The sequence below is a fragment of the Pempheris klunzingeri genome, chromosome 14 (assembly GCF_042242105.1).
Source record: "Pempheris klunzingeri isolate RE-2024b chromosome 14, fPemKlu1.hap1, whole genome shotgun sequence".
NCBI lineage: Eukaryota > Metazoa > Chordata > Actinopteri > Acropomatiformes > Pempheridae > Pempheris > Pempheris klunzingeri.
This window is the reverse complement of record NC_092025.1, coordinates 22,308,177-22,326,032: the sequence shown is the minus strand read 5'-3', so window position 1 is coordinate 22,326,032 and position 17,856 is coordinate 22,308,177. Positions and strand designations below refer to the sequence as shown.

The 17,856-nt window shown below is 41.5% G+C and overlaps 1 protein-coding gene across 1 annotated transcript in view; it reads right to left on the bottom strand.

Moving 5' to 3' along the window:
• The window catches only part of cadm1a (cell adhesion molecule 1a), a 323,688-nt gene extending 306,673 nt beyond the window's left edge, over positions 1-17,015 (bottom strand). The window contains exon 1 of the mRNA XM_070843336.1: positions 16,918-17,015. Coding sequence (XP_070699437.1) covers positions 16,918-16,990 — 73 coding nt within the window. The 5' untranslated portion in view covers positions 16,991-17,015. The remainder of the gene's footprint in view (positions 1-16,917) is intronic.
• Between the last annotated feature and the right edge of the window lie 841 nt (positions 17,016-17,856).

Here is a 17,856-nt window from a genome sequence, read left to right as displayed (position 1 = left end):
GCTTAATAAGCTTCAGAGAAAAACAAACAAAAGTCACATATTTCATTGCTAAATCAATTTAAACTGTTATCAAGTAACTGGCAGAAAGCGTTTTACACAGGCACCAAAACAGACTGTGGATGTGGTTGGATTCACCATATGGAACACTTTTTACTGAATTCATACCACATTCTTACAAGGCACCCTTTATCATCTAAAAAGGTTTATATGTTGTAACTAGAGCTGTTTCTTTACCATAAAAACTTTGATGGCTGCAGGCTATGCATAAGCATGCACAGACAGGCAGGTCGTGAAAGCAGCATGAAGTGCTGAGGCTGACTGATGCACTCTTTATTCCATGCAGGAACATGGTGATGCTACACTGATGACAGTGAGAGCAGGGAAAATTACCGGGCTGCCGCTCCACAGGCCTGACTGATTATTCTCAAAGACTAGCCTGGGTGAACCATAATCCCCTTGTTTCGGAGGGGGGGCTGATTGTGCTGCCATACAGGCAGGAACTCTAATAAAACAAAATTTCAGAGGAAATGTTGGGTTAGGGGGGGAAATGGAGTATGAATCATCTACCAGTGGTCTGTCCTAGTTTGACATTGGAATAAAGATGGCCATCAACAAAATACGTCAAATGAAAGAACGTTAATCTTTAATCCACCTTAAAACACAGCAGCACAGGGTGCTAAAGACAACATTTAGGTAAAGTGTTAAGTCGATCAAATTGTTGACTTTCAATCAATCAATCACCAAAAGTGAATGTCTGGGGTGAAGCTTTGTCCTTTTTACTTGGTTAATGAATTCAATTATTTGATTGTCATTGAATATTCTTCTATAAAAGAGGGAGGGAAAAATCATTCTGAAGCAACTTGAGGTTAAGAATAAATGCTCTCTTTTTATTTTTGTGTGCCAAATTATTTATTGCACTGTGCAGCTCTTGTTAACTGATGATCCTCTTTCAAAAGTCACTGACTGGTATCAAATCACAATGACCACACAGGTGTGTGAGAGCTGCTACTATGAAAATCAGAGCTGGATTTGACTGCTGTGAAAATAATCACTCATCACTTTTCCTCAAATTTAACTTGTCATGTGAATTCCTGCCACTGATAACAGGAGCAAAAGCTATAACCATTGGCTGTTTATTGAATTACTAAAAAAGGTCCCTTCAATATACAAGTGCACCACCATCATTTTTCATTTTTGTAAATTTATTCTATTAATTGTTCAGTTATACTTTGACATTTCTAATAGACCTTCATGTTCGTGGGCAAAGTCCTCTCTGCTCTACAAAAAACAAATACACAACACTACTACTAATAATAATACATTTAATGTTATGTTTAATGTGATTTTATTCCATAATAAAATAAGCAGAGAATAGAATGTCATTGGTCTTGATAGCAGCCACAAACCTGTTGATAACCAGCATAGCTCAGACGTTTGCTCAAAAAAAAAAAGTGTGTACAAAGTCTCTATCCTGTTGTTGCTGTCAGTATACAGCAGGATACAAAGGGTCATGAAAAACAAGCCTGTCAGAGCGTCTCATTCTAAAGATGCTCTAGGATTCAGTGACCGGTAGGTGGCTAGTGGGAATCTTCCTAAAAAAAAAAAAAAGTCTGTAAAACTTCAACTTCAACCTTAACTGTCAAGATTCACCGCTTGAATAAACAGAAATAACAAAAACATCCTCTTTAATTCTCCAAGTTTTTTTGTTGAAGCTAAACTTCCATTAAACAAAGTTCAATTGTTCCAGCAGCTCATTAATTTCAGGGAGAAAGACATTGTCAGTGTGTAAGCCGTGCTAAATTACTCACTGGCACAAACTCAAAATCATATAGGAAGTGCACGTGTCAGCTTTTGCAAAATGCTGCTTCTCACCCCAACAGCTTCAATCTGCGTTTGACTACTGTGAACACTGCGCTTTACAAACGGACCAAAACTGATAGTTGACAAACAAAAGCTGTTCCTTTATAGATTCATACGTAAATGTCAGGGTGACAATGACAATGACTCCACGGCTACTTTGAATGGTGATGCATTTTAAACATTTTGCTATCTACACGCAGAGGTCGAGGCCACCTGAAGAGTTTTGGGGGGGCCCAAAGGAGAGTTTGACTGCAGCAGACACTTTGGAAAGGGCTATGGAGCAAGTGAAGCAGGATGCGGAAACAAAAAAGCAGCTATGAATGACCAAAATATTATAGTATTCAGGGCATCTTTTCAGAATTTCCAATATTAGTGCTTCAGTTGATGTTGGAGCTTTTAGTACCACAGTTCATAGGACACCATGTTCGATACCTTAGAAAAACATAATAGAAATAACATGTTTGTTAAAAACTCAAGTAAGTAAGTAAGCAGACACAATGGTAGAATAATTTAGAGTGGGAAAACACAGAAGATGTGAAATCACAGCAATCTGGAGGCATGTGTCCCAGCATGCACGAGGCAAAGGCCTGAACAGGTCACAAGTCTATCACAGGCTCTGTTATCCAATCTTCAATAATCTTTAATAAGTGAGGAGTAAAGTAGGTGAGGGCTGTAAATCAAGAACCCAATAAGCCTGTTGTGTGCTCATTACTTGTGGTCATTTTGATATTTTTAATTAAAACAACTGCACTCACAGGCAAAATTCTCAGTGTGCTTCAGTACCGCTTACTAATGAATCATTGTCCTTAGAATCAAAGTCATTAAACAAAACTATTTATATTGATCCTTAACAATTTCATGCACACTTCTAGCATTAAACTAACATGCTTGTAAGTCACAGTTTCCCTGAACTCCCTGTAACCCCAGCAAAATTCCTTCTACAAGACAGAATCATATCTAATGTTTCATGGATGTGATCATATTAATTGCTGTTTGCAATGTAGGTTTACAAAATGTTCATCCACTTCTTGCTGCATGAATGCCCAAATGATATCTGGCGTTTTAAGACTTGAGAAGAGAGCTCACAGTTTTAAATCATTAGCTGACCCCATTGGCTAATGGGCAATAGATTACAGTCCTACATGATAAGCTCGGCGTTCGGCGTAGTATTACAGCGGACAGTCGGAGATCGCAGTCACAGTCTACTACCTTTGCCATTTTTCCTCTGAAATGATCCACAGTTGTCATTTTTCCAAACATTAGTGTGACAAAATGGAAGGCAGACTGACACGGCCGTCACACTCAGCCTTTGCTATTTTTGCTCTGAAATGACCCACCCTTGTCATCTTTCAGCACATTAGCGTGACAAAATAGAAAGGAGATTGAAGTGGCACCATCTGTGGATGACAGAGGACACAATGAATTGATTTTTACTGTCTGATGTGCTCTTTCACACCATGCTACTTCTTTTTTTTTTTTTTTTATATATATATATTATTGACCGACCACAGAATATTTTACAAAATCTAAAGAGACAAATGGAAAACGAATCAATTTATCATCAATTCTATGATTCTCATAAACAATCTCATTTTGGAGCAGAGGACACCAGCAATCACATAACATATGTTCTGGTGCTTCTATGCAAATATACTTTGGTATATTTAAAAAACAAAAAATAAAAATACCCTTGACTTCAATCTCAGGAAAAAAACAAACTTAGACTCACTGAGCCACCTGTTTCAAGCTCAACTGTAGGTGTGACCCGATACTGCTGAATACATTTAAAATACATTGACCACCACAGCTGGGAACCAGACCTGAATCTGTGTTCAAGTGTGAGGAAGAGGAAATGTGGCATTGCACAACAGTATCACAGCTAACTTGTAGGTTTCGCATATGAGAAGGGTGAAAGATGAAACGGTTATTTAGAGGTACACCTGAGACCCAAAGAGTTCCTCAGAGACCAAGACCTGGCAAGGAGCTTTGTAAATTCTTAGGCTTCAATTGGACTCAATTTCTTGCTCACTAACGAAAAGGTCCCTAGTTCTCGGATGAAGAGGTTGCTGAGTGGTAGCACAAGCACAACAAATAAGACAGAGTCTGGTAGGGGCTGGTTGCTGTTAAACTTTAGCCTAATTGCTCACCTACCTACGGCCAGAGGAGTGCAGTCTCCATTGCAATCAATAAGACATCTTGAGACTTTGACCTCTTTAAGACTTTAAGTGTAAACTTGGCACTAGAGCCCATTCTTGCCTCACTTAAGAGAAGCTTATGTCTGATATATGAAAAAAAATGACCTCCTATGTGGAGGTATAATAGTGTTATATGGCTTTAAGGAAGCACTAATAGAGCCTTCTAGGCTACAATTACAGGCTAATCATTCTGGTGTAGGAGGTAATGTGATGTATACGGAGAAAAGTACCATCCTCCACTGGCTTTGCTCAACAGGTCAGAGTTGACATGGAGGATGTACAGCGACAGGAACATGTTAAGTGGCTCTGTAGGCGGCGGTAAGCGAGTGTATTGTCTCAGATTTCAATCTGACAATCCACAGGATTAGATCGTGAACTCCTGAAGTCACTTTACGTAAACTGACAGGCTGTAAATCGTGTTTACACAGTTAAAAATTGTTGCAAGAAAAGACAATAGCAATAAAGATGTGGATACTTTTCCATATTGTAATTCTAGTGTAATTGTGCTACTTCTGGATTGCAGAGGGACCCCTACTCTGTTGCTCTTCCCGAGGTGTCTCTCTGTTTAAGGTCAGAAAGGTTTTTTGGGTTCTTTCTTTATATGCATGGAGTGTAAAAGGAAGTCATGCTGTACAGCTTGTGAAGCACCAATAATTAGTTAAAAATATTGACTTGATATCCAATTTCCATTTGCATAAAACTGAGTGGGATATTTAGTTGGGAAACACGAACCAAAATTAAAGATAATGTTTCATCTGGCTCCACTTACAAACAGCTACTAGTTACATCAGAAAACATTTCAAACCGTTCTTTGACCGAGCGCACCTTTAAAGTGTCCTTGAATTATATCTTCAGCCAAGCAACAAGCACACAGTCGTAAATGCTTCGTAAATGAGCAGGTAAAAGTACAGCTGCTCATCCAACTTGCTCAGTTCTCCAACCAGCGTCACATTATTTGTAGTGGTTGTATGTTTTTGCTTTGAATGGTTGAACTAGTATTTTCTTATAAAAAGGCCTCATTTCTTTCTCCATTTTCATGACTGACTTTGAGGACACACAGTTATTAACATATGCATCCAGGCTAACATTACTAGTTATGGAAGGTTGTGTCACTTCAGTTGGCTTCAAAATAAGGATACTTGTAAAGCCCTGCACATATGTGAAGCTACAGAATATTTACCACCTTCTACGTAAACATCATTTCATCACTGATCAATTATTAATGGAAAACTACCACGCCACCCCAAGTAAACAGTTTCAAGTTCAGTGGCCCAGGAAATGCAGAGTCAGACTGCAGCCGCTTTTCAGCTTTACAGATACTGCTATGTTGCAGCCATTGTGTCATAATAACTGGCAACTCAAAGAGGCAATATTAAGATAAGCCCAGATTCCATTCAGCAATCAGCAATGTAGAGGGAATTAGATGATCCTGGCATGTCAGGTCAGCTCTGCAGTGCCAGACAACCAATCAATACGCAGACAGTTTGCTAGACTCACAGCTTCTCATCCTCAAAAAAATATTCTTATGCGGATTAACTGCTCCTTCACCCATTTTCATTTTCAGTCGAGAAGGTATTAATCTGACAGCCAAGTGAAGCCCAACAAATACTACACACTTCAAAGCAGCAGGAACTGCTTTGGAAAACCGGCCGGGTTCAAAAATATTCTTTCATTCCTATTTTCAGACAGACACATACCCTTCCCAGGGCGTTTCACACAACTTCCAGCAGAACCTAAAATAAAGAGTTGCTTAGTAATGTTCCAACTGAACATTTTAGCTCATTTATTCACAGTTTAAGCCAAGGACGTTAGGTCAGGGGCGTTAGGTTTGGGGGAGCAGGTAAGAACCACAACACATGTTCCACTGTCCTCTTTTTATTACGTGAATTCAATCAGTCGTGTTCACTTAATTATCTTTAACGATTTTTCAGTTGCAATTGCAACTGTGCACACTTTGGCTCAGTCTGCCTCATTTATTTCAAGTTCACTTAGTGATGGCCTACATTTCACAGAAAGTTTTCCACCTCCTACACAGAGCAAAGTGTCTTTTGCTGCACTGCATTTGGTCTACCGTTAGTGGATAATTAGAAGAAAAGAAAAACATTCTTTATTAAGTGCTGGGCTTGGGTAAACTGGAGGAGAAATCACAACAGCCACCTACAGTCACACTCCAAAGAACTTATAATGGATGGAAGGATGGACAATTTCAGCATAACAGCTTGTCCTGAGGTCAAGCAGCACAGGGCCATGACCTGGTATAAGAGGCCTGCATTTCAGGTGTTGTCGGTCCATTAAAGTTGTGTGGGAGCACGGCGTGCAGGCACTTTGCTTTGGCTCCCTTAGGTAGACAAATTGGTATCTGGACCTCCAGCTGGATGTGATTTCTCCCAGAGTGCTTGTTGGGTGTGAGTGCGGTGGGGTGTCACAACAGAAGAACTTGCTTTTTGATTTAAGTAAAATCAAAACTAGACACAAAAGTGAAACACAATCTGCTATTAAACTCAGTTGCAGCCGTATTAGAATAACTACATCTAACGGATAAAAGCACCACCAAAACTGCATCTTCAAATTATAGGAGTTTTTTTGTGGCTGTTCTGACTAATTTAAATATAATATTCAGCGTCTTTTATGTGACTGCATGCCTTCTTCAAGCAAGACTGCAAGAGGACATGTACAGTGAACTGGGCTCAAGGTCTGTCAGATCCGAGGCCGATGGAGAGCAGGGGGTGGTTTGTCCTACTTGCTGAAATAATGGTGTTTCAAAGGTTGTGGGACATAAACAAACCCGATGTACACCTAGTACCAGTAAGTATTTGGAGAGACGGATTACCGAAACGTAGATTAGAATCCAAACACTCCATACATTTCAGTCTTTGGTGCATGGTTGCATAACGGTCTTATACTCTCTATTATGAACTGTGGTCTTTACCCATTGTCTGATGTAGTCAAGTACACGTCATAAGCAAACACTACTCATTCACAGCCCAATCTCCCAGTAGAAATACTAGATTTTAAAAGAGGCCCAAACTGCGGAGAGCCTTGGCTTGCGACAGAAAACAGAGCAAGCGTGCGCAGAAACTCACCAAAGGTGCTTTGTGAGTCAGGAAAACCCCCGAGTTCACGTTGAACATCCTCTTTATAGTCTTCATCAGTGAGAGGTTTGCTGCCAATTCTTACTGTTCTAAATGTTGAACAAACTCACTGGGCAAAAGATTTTATCTCTGATGCCAACTTTGCTTCAACTCTGTTTTTTCATCTTGGTAAGGCAACAGAACCTGACAACTTGGATTTAGCCGGCTCCAAGAGATATTTAACCAAAAAGGCAACAGAACTACTTTGCTAACAAATCAACTCATCAAATGGGTTTTAAAGTTCTACTGTTATGTTTCTAACCTTTTGTGTGTTCATCTCTGATGGGAAACGTACATCTTGTTATGTTTCTTGGCCTGAATAATGACTAGTGGAGAGGAAAATAACTCAGGAGGGTATGTTGTGTGATTACATGATTGTGACAGTAAATGAAATTAAGTGGCACTTAACAGCCGTACAATCTACAATTTCAGCTGAGGGGAGGGTCTCATTGTTCCACAGCAGGTAAGATTTTCCTCCACATCATCCAACTAGGACACAAAGAAAATGAGATGGTGCGTTATTGTGCAGCAGTTGTCTGGCATTAGTGCAGAAAATATCCGTCAAGACAGAGTTACAATAGATGAGACAAAGGACGGGAACTGAGCACAGTGGGGAGAAGTGATCCAGTTCCATGGGAGACAGTGTAACAGCCTGAAGGGTCTCATCAAGAGCAAATTCACTGAAATGTAATACAAGCTGGAGCGTTATGTAAAATGAAAGATGGGAGAACCCAGATCACTCAAGCCTACTGTGCTGCAATGGCTGATGCATACCTGTATTGTATTCAGAAGGGCATTCATTTCCCCTCAGATGATTACAGCGGAACACCAGCTGTATTGTTTATTTGGTTGAAAGCACAAATGATATGCATTGATTCCTTATTCATTCATTGTTGAACTCTGCATTGTATCTATGAATGCAGGCAAAATGGGCCCAATTACAGCTAGCAATGCCTCTCTGTGACTCCACAGCAGAGCAAGATGATGAAGGCCTCAAACCGGGAGGAAAAGAGCAATCAAAGGCCACTTGTTGTCTTTTGTAAATTCAAAAACTGAAATGGAAAACATTTCTTGCTGTGACTGACAATGGTTCACTTGGGACTACAGATTAGATTAGTCAACCGCATACACACATTCAGGTTTCAACATTTTCTTGCTGTTGGAGTTTCCTCACATGACGGTCCAATGATTCACTATTTATGAGCTGAGCAACAGAAAGAAATAAATGAATAAATAAAGAAATTGCAATCATATATAATAATTGCCATCAGTCACTTATCAAAGTGTTCAAGTATTTGCTGGATCCTCTTGAACAAATTCTCATATCACTACAAATTGAATACAATCAGGTGTTAGACTGTTAGTCCGACTCGCTTTGGTCTCTGCTCACTTGTGAAAAGGCATCAGCCAACATTACTGGAACACTAGACAAGTGATTAATCACAAAATATGATCAATTTAGAGCATGATGTACATTTCCATCAGTAAAACAATAGATTCATGTCATAATCACCACTTTGTTTTTTTAGCAGTGATGCTGTTTTCACTCATTTCCAATTGTGCAGCCACTTCTTATTGCTGTTAAGCTATTAACTGTTACATTTAAGCAGAAATAATGTGGAAATAATTGTTGATTGAAAACATTATTCCCATATGAGTGTGACAGAATTAGTACAGTGAAAATGTTCATTATACATTATACTAAATAACAACAGGTAAACATGGGGGATTAATGGGTTTGCTATAACCAAAGATGAGGGGAAATTAAGACTGAAGGTTTGTTGCTAACAAAGACCTGATTCTCTCTGCTGTGGCTGTAAATAAAGGCCGGTATGATGAATGAATGACATGAAGATTGTTAGCATGTCTCCAGCCAGTGACACTATAGATGGCAGGAAAAATTCACTGGGGTCCTTTTAGGAAAGCAATGCAATTGAATCTCTCTTTTTACATGAACTGTATTCATCTCCACCTTTTTTTTTTTTTTTTATGATTTCATGCATTAGTGAAACAACAGTAACCAAGTAGCCATAATATATAACGTGTATGTATGTATGTCTCTAAATCAAATATATTTTTAGCAAGTCATCAAGTCATACTTTTCTATCCTGCAACCATATTTTTTTCTTTCCTTACGTAACACCTTTTTGGCTTGTGATCACACACGTGTGTGTGTGTGTGTGTTATCTCAGTTGTTAGTGTTTGGTCAGGACTGCTTCTGTGTGTCGGAGGCTCGGGGCAGATCCACCTGCCTGAGGCTACTCTCTGATGTTATCGGGGCTCCTTCTTGTGCTTCACAAAAAAGAAAAAAAAAAAAAAAGGGGGCCACAGTTTTCTTTTCATTGTTTCTCCATGAGAGGGAATTTAAAAAAAACCTCATGTTGAGTGAACAGGCTTCTTTTAAAGTAGATCTTTGATTCCAGAGTGTGTGTTTCCAGTTGACAGCCTGCTGATGAAATCAGTTCAAAAGCTGAGTGGCAAAAGAGCCATGGTTTGCTCATTTAAATTAACAAATCTGACTTCATGAGATTACATGAACATTGTTGAAAGTTTGGTTTTGACATCGTCATAAAGCAAGAAACTGAACTGGAACCCGGCTGCTCAAGGAGCCAGTGTTTCTAAATAATATCAGAGCCACACAACACTCTGTTTGACAGTATGACTGAAGCACAACATTAGCACAAAAGCAAGGGTTGGCTGGTTACCAGAATAACACAGTCATGCTCTGGGGGTCATGAAAGTCCATACCACAGCTTATGATAATCTGGCCTCAAGTTGTCAAGAAACAAGCTGTAGAACAAATTTCTAGACCAAATTTGCAATGATTTTTTTTTTTCCCTGTGGGATTTAAAATTATGTAATGTTTGGATTTATGGGAAAAGAAAGCCTGACAAGTCTAAAGAGACTAATCACTTAATATGAGCATTGTCACTGCAAACTAGTCTGTTTTCCATTTGTTGAGTTTCAGAATGTATGAATTTAATGAGTACCGACTTGCATACCAGCTTAACAGAGTAGAGCATGTAGCCCCTTTTAGACAACAGTCTCCCAACTTGTATGACAATGATCCCGAAACAGTGAGATGTTCTCGACATCAACCCAACTAGTCGCATGTGTCAAATGTTCAGGACGAGGCTAAAAGGAAAAGAGCAAGAATCAAGACAGAAATTTGGATGTTAGTGTTACAGACAAGCAGATAATCTCCTGAGAAGACAGAGTGTCCAATGATGTCTGAATAGGATTCATTTAAAAGGTTCTCTATACAACAATCAGAGCATTAATATAACAAGCTACTACTTACTTTGTAAAGGTACAGTGGAGTAATGGCATCATGAGCAGAGAATGAAGTCAGTGTGTGTGTGTGTGTGTGTGTGTGGTGATCCATGGTTCTCTATCCTTTGTTTTGGAGAGTCGCACATGCATGTTAGTGTGTCTGAATCCTTCAGTGAGGAGACCCGTCACACATGAAACACCAGACAGAACTGCTGCCCAGCGACAGACTCGCCAACTGAGCTAACACAGTAGCAGCAAAGCTACGAGACGCCGGCAGTCAGCAGTTGTGTACAGAGAGACCCCGCGGAGGCAAAGGGTGGGGGGAGGGAGCAGCACACATTTGTTCTGGTCTGAGAGGCTGAGATATTGTATAGAGAACCTTTGATGTGAGGGTCAGTTCTCTGCAGGCCGGACTGTCTCCATCACATTACATGTTTTTATGTGGCCGACGTGGTGCAGCACAGCCAATCACTGCACATCTCTGACAGTGACAGCTGAGCCATAGTGGTGCTCTAACACAGACTGACAGGAGCAAAAAGGGGCGAGTGATGACTAAGAAACATTTGGTTAAAAGAAAAAAAAAAGAAGAAAGAAGTCAATCCAGCTCAAAGATGACAGCTGCAGACTTTATTTAGTAAAGGATTCAAAATATTACCGGGCTCATTTCCCTCAGGATGACAGAAGTGATGGGAGGAAGAGGGAAGTGTCAGGGGGAGGAAGCATAAAGTCCTATATTAATTTAGAGCAAATGACATTCAAACTGGAGATTATCCTCACTTGTTTGAGCCGATCTGTAATTTTATCAGCGGATCTTGGTCACCATCATATCTGTGTCTGTAGCTCCAGACGACAATGTTAAAAGCATTTACTGACTAATGAACTACATCAGTAAAAAATTAGTCTTAAAACGCTCATGTGGTTTCCACATCCAACACCTGCACAGCAGCACACTGTGCAGCCCCAGTTTGTACATGACAAAGCTCCTCAAAAACTTTTAAATCACAGCCCGAGAAACACTAACCATCATGAGAAAGAAAACAAAGATCTACATGTGTTGAATGCTCCTTTAAAGTCTACCTGTATAGGTGGTTTGTGTGTGCAGCGCTGGTTGACATGAAGTCAACCCGCTCATGGTACACAACATGTTTACTGAATGGATGACAGCTTTAGCTCCTTAGACTCAGTCTGCTCTGACTCTTCAGGTGATTTACTGATTCCTGAAACTAGTCTGCGTTTGTTTTTAGTGCACGCTTGTGTCGACTCCTACAAGTAATGTTAAGAAAATATTTGCATTCACCTTAGTAGCCTTTTGTGCATGAATATTATGGACGGATTCAAACGTCGGTTGAATTTGGCTGATTTCGAAGCCAGATTGTCAGTCTGGGGTGCACAGAATAATTCGACACCAAGGCCAGTAGGCTGCTTTCAGAACGGCAGATTGTTGCCCACGCCCACCCCCACACCGCCCTCACCCCAATCCCTCAAGAGATTTGGAATTGAAGGGTGCTTACTTGACATCCCATCAGTCGACAGTACACTAACAAGTAGGCCATAAACCTTTTTTCTCTCTTTGATTACACTAAGTGCACGGAGGCCAGATGCGACCCAGCCCAGTCATCTGTTGGTTTGCCAGCAGAGTCGCTGTAGACTGGCAGGGACAGGAGGAGGAGGGGAGGGTGGTGGTGCAGGGGGGGTCATCTGGGGTCCACTCCCTTCAGGAATAAAGCCATTGTTCTTCATTACAGCTGGTGAGGCTGCTGGGGGGGGTACAGAGGGAGAACAAGTCCATTTCCACACCTGTTTTCCATCACCAGGGCTCCTACCAGCTTGACTCGGAGCCAGAGCACTCTGAGAGGAGTCTGCTGAGCCAAATACAGGTTCTCTTTGTAGCTAAAGCTGCTCGTGGGGAATGTTTTGTTCCAGTTCACACCAATAACAAAAATGGCAATTTTCAGACCACGTCTGAAAAGGAAAGAAGAACTTTGCAGTTCATTGTTTTTGTCAGAAGTATTTAGATCAAGTATTTAGTATTTAGATCATTAAAAAATGCTAAAAACAACAACGTGACTCTGCAGCTATATCAGCACACCACTGCACATGGTTATCTGGCCTTTGTATGCATGCATGTATAGCTCAGCCATTTCATACTAGCTACTAGCATACAGTTGTAGCTCATACATTCACATACAACTGCACTATTTCCACTTCAGGAAGTATAACAGTCATTAGCTACATACAGCAGAGACCTCAGCTTCTGCTTCTGAGCGAGCATCATGCCGGTCTGTTAACTGTCTGATGTGAGACCAACTTTCCAAATAACTGGCAAACAGAATTCATGTTTACAGTTAAATAGTCGGCTTCATCTTCTCATTTCTTGCCTTAAAGACCCCATGAAGTATTTTTCCAAAGACACAGCGACACCACGGCCATACTGAGGGGACAGAGCACAGTGCCTACCATTCACTGCCTAAGAGAAGCCGTGAATCTCTTGTGAAGAGCATCGCAGGCTCAAAGCTGGCCAGCATGGAGATCAAATGAGCCGTCACATGGAAGGGCTGGATGTGAACAATCATTGTGTATTAAAAAAAGGCAAATAAATAAACTGCAGCCTAAACTTTGACTTTTTTGAGGTGCACAACCACAGATTTTTTTTAGAAATCCAATCAAATTACCTTTCTGTGATCACGTGATAATAATGAACGATGGCAGCTCACATGTTTTAGAGACCATCAGTAATGTGGCAGTAAGTTCAACAGTGGTGGACTCCAGCTAATAACCACAGGCTAAAATGTGTTGTTTTTTACAATTACAGCATAAAAAAAAAAAATATTCTAGTTGGTCCCAAAATAAAAGTATGAAGCTGATAATGAGAACAACATGCCCCCCTTTAAAGTAGGCTTTAGACTGTGGAGCTTTATCTTAGTTGACAAAGAAGTGACAATAGTGCCCAAAGAAAACAGGTGGATAAACTCAACAACATACTGGCCCACTACAAATTATTCAAGTTATTATATATATATTCCACTGTAGATCACCTAAAGACACAGCTATTATTTCTATGTGATTAAGCTGAGCACAAGCAGTCTAAGATTTCAGGCTGCCCTTTTAAAAAGGGAAGCATGTTGGTTCCCTTAGCAAAGCTTACATCTGTGCTATTGACATAACTGATGCTCCTATCCACTGCAGCATTATGAAACATAGATAAGCAACATATCAGCACACACAGGAGCTTTGTAAACCCAGATAAGGAAACTAAGGCAATGTTTAACTCGTCTATACACCCATCATGCCTCCCTTTATGAACTGGCCATGGTGCCGTCACGTTAACATGCTTTTTTTCCTGCATTAACACAAACAGCCCCCGCGCTCAACCTGCACTATCACACCATTACATAACTTCAAACATGAAAGCAGAGATGCCCCCCCACTAGTGTAAAACTGACAGATTGCCTAACCAAGTTTTCAAGTCCAGCAAGCTTGTGGTCAGAGCGTGCTGTGCTGTGCTGTGCTGTGCTGTGCTGTGCTGTGCTGTGCTGGCACTCTCCAGTAAGGCCTGTACAGTGCCACGCCCACAGTGGTCGGAGGGTTTCATCTGCATTACAACTGAATTTACGAAATAATTCTGCACAGAGCCATAAAGGAAACGCATAAAGATGACTTAGTGATGTACATTTTAATAATACACCACCATGCATAATTCACAACTGAATACAAGATGTCCCTGCAAGGCACTTTTAATCACTACAGGGCTGCACCATTACGGCCGTTATTTCAGTCAGTATTGGGATCTTTATGATTATTGTTTGATTTAGACGATCAGAAGTGCGGCTTCACTACCTGCCGTGCACAACTTCATTAAAAAGACACGGCTCTTATGAGCCAAGACTTGATTAAACAGTGAAATTAGAGAATCTCAAGGTAAAATGTCACTGCCACAACAAAGCCTATTTGCAGAAGCCAAACGCTTGACTGCAATTAGGATATATGATTGTGAGCAGACTTAATTAAGATGCAAAAATATATTTTTGAAAATATATTAATGTGTTTTACAGTGTGGTACCATCACGACAGGAGCTGCCGTCTGTTTGAATATACCAGGATTGAGAGTAATACTGTATTTTAGAGCACCATTTAAAAGCTGCCTGGTATGTTCTGTGTGTCAGCTGAAAGGAGACATGTGTTGTGTTTGCACCAATGACTGACCAAACACTGACTTATTAACTCATTTCCACGTGATGAACACTAGAGGTACACTGGATCTACTCGGAGTCCTCTGGAACAAGTGCGTGGCAGTCCAGTGCAGTGAACTGTGAATGCTTTCTCATAAATCCATTTCATTCGGAGCACTTGTGTGATTTAATGACCACGTGTGGACAGCCTGCGTGCCAAAAAGGAACTTATAGTTGGGGTGAGATTAATTAATGCAGCCTTCTCTTAGCGTGACTGCAGTGCAATTCTTCCCTCAGAGCAGCAACTTCCATTTATTTGTGGAGAGAGAAAGGAAAAAAAAAAAAAACACATCCTGCAAGGCTTTGCACGATGTGAACCTCCATGTGCGCTGGAGGTAAATAATTGATACGCTTTGTGCAAGCGTGCCCTGAGCTTTGTTTGAAATCAGTGGAGCCATTTCCATGAAGGAAAAGCGGCACTGCCCCACTGTCCACAGAGCAGCAGAGCCTGGTTTAGTTTGCTGTGCTTTACAGGACTGTTGAACTGACTGACGCATGAAAGAACACATTCAGTGTGCGTCCATTTTAATGGATAAAACAATGTAATGGATTAAGGCTGCTGGATAATCCACATTGAGGCAAACGTCGACATCTGCCGCGCTGTCGTTCTTCCTGTTAGAGGCTCCAACTCTGCGTAAAAAACAGCTTTATATGTTCACCGCTTTCCACTGGAGAACTTTACGCTCCTCATCATTCATAAAGAACTGGCTGGATGTAAATATGGGCTGGAACTGGGGGGGGGGGGGGGGGGGTGAAATTACACACAAAAGCTGCAATTTAACCAGTTATGTAATTGTGCAACCTATTTAGGCTCCAGTTAGAAACAGCATGCGCGTCCTGTGTGCGTCGTTCTTTCGCCACATCTCCATCGTGTCAATGCGCAAAGATGAAAAAAAAAACCCCGAACAAAACCTCCTTCTGTCACTAGTTCATGACTAAACACGGAGCACATCGCTTCGTGCTGACACCATGTAGGCTCACACACACACACACACCACTTTATCCCCTCTTGCTCTGGTAAATAAACGTGTGCGTCCGTTCCGCAGCCCGCCAACTCACAAACAGTCACGGCACCAGCAGCCGCTTAAAAGCCAAAAAGCTTCAAAATTCATGTCGCAGTTTTCAGCCTGAGTAGCTTGAGGCCATCTGCCAGCAAACCGCTTCTTGGAAGCATCTGAACACCCGAACGAACCTTTGATGTTTCCATGCATGATGCTACAGCAAATCCAATCCCGATATTACGACAACACAGCCCGGAACGCAATTGGAAACTCTGGCAAATAAATCTTCTCTCGTTTACCAGCAAGTGCACAAACACATTACGGGGCAATGAAAGACATGGTGCGGATCTGTGTGAGCTGCTCTTCGCTTCGGCGTGCATCCAAAACACTGAACACCACTTGTTTCGTCGTAATGTTAACTTTTATACGGGGTTCGCCCGCTGATCCCACAGTCAGCCCGGCGGAGTGACAGCCAGTGAACAAATGCTCAGAAAATAAACAGTGAACAAATTGGAAATAACTGCCGATTTGATCAAAACGCCACAGTATCACTGCCGGCTGCTGAATTACGTTCGTGTTTGCTTGAATCTGTGGCTCTGCAGCGACCAACTAAATACGCCGGGTTGTGAATGGAGTTTGCTGTAGCGTCTCCACAAACAGCACGCTGCCGGGGCTGCTGCTGCTGCTGCTGCTGCTGCTCGGTCTACTTTAACGCACCGCCGTTTTCTGTGATTTACAGCAGTCCAGGCTGCGCTCGGAACAACGTGCCACAAAAAGTACCCAAAGCAGGCACACAGAGCAAACAAACACGGCCAAGCACATGAGATCCATCCCTGGGTTCCTCCGGAGCGGCCAAACACCACGCTTCGTGCTTTCTCTCAGCAGAACTGGCTACATTCAAGAGTTGGCAGCTGTGCAGCGGAAAAGCGGTTTATAATGGTGAGCTGACCAAAGTGATGTGTGTCTGAAACGCCTGTTTGTAAACGTGGCAGACGCACATAAATCTGATTATCTCCCTGCTGTATTTCAACTTTAGTCACAGTTCGGGTTTGTCACTTGCTCAACAACATCACCATCATCATCATCATCATCGTGCACCCAAACGCTCCGCCGCGCACGTTCAAACATTTGCCCCGCAGATAAAAGCCACTCTGCTCCGTCCACATCCACGGAAATCTGAGGGGGAAAGTGTGCAAGGCATTCAGACACCAAGGGGGAAAAGTCCTACCTTTGTAAAGAGCCGCTTGAAGCGTGAATAAAAAGAGAATAGTCGCGAGAGAGCCGCTGCCAGCGTTCGCCATGTTGGACACCTGCTTCAGTATGGCAGAGAGAGGCGGCTTCACCTATGGCTACAACAGGACTCACTTAATGAGATGCGAGAGAGGGAGGGCACTATTTATCATGATCATGTTTTCATTTATCGCTTTTACTTATTGTGTCTTATGTCTCACAGCTCTGATTGTTTTATAATGTGGGAAGAAAGAAAGAAAAGAAAAAAAAAAAAAAAAAAACCTCAGCGGGGTTGTCAATGCTTTTATCGCTGTATTGTGCAGCGGGGAGGTGTGTGTGTGTGTGTGTGTGTGTGTGTGTGTGTGTGTGTGAGAGAGAGAGAGAGAGAGAAAATGTGATGGTTCCATCCTCATCATGGTCATTTCATGCTTCAGCCTCCCTTAAACTTTAATATTATTATTAATATTATTATCATTATTATGATGTTGCAGGCTGTTTTAGTCATTTCAAAGGCAGCATTGATTAATTTACCCACCTGTAGTAGGCAATCAAGCACACGAGCAGGGCCAGCCATAATAATTTCTTGGCCCCAAGCACACCCCCTACACCCCCCGGCTGCAGGTGGGTCATCAGCTGGAGCACTGAAGCTCACTCAAGCTGAGCTCTCCAAACAAAACAGTGCGTTCTCATTAGAAAGTTTGTCCCAGTATTGCCATTTGAATTATGGATATCTGAAATATTTGGGTTGGTTTAACACAAGGGAGAATCTACAGTAGCTGCACATAGTCACAGGTTCTGGGTCATTATTCCCCCATTGTGGAAAAGTGCCTTTAATCTGTTGTTTTTATTCCTGGCAAAATGCAAAATGTTGCATCATGAAACATAATGGAGCTCCCAAGCTGTGATGATGACTTTGCTATCCTCTTACTTATGATTA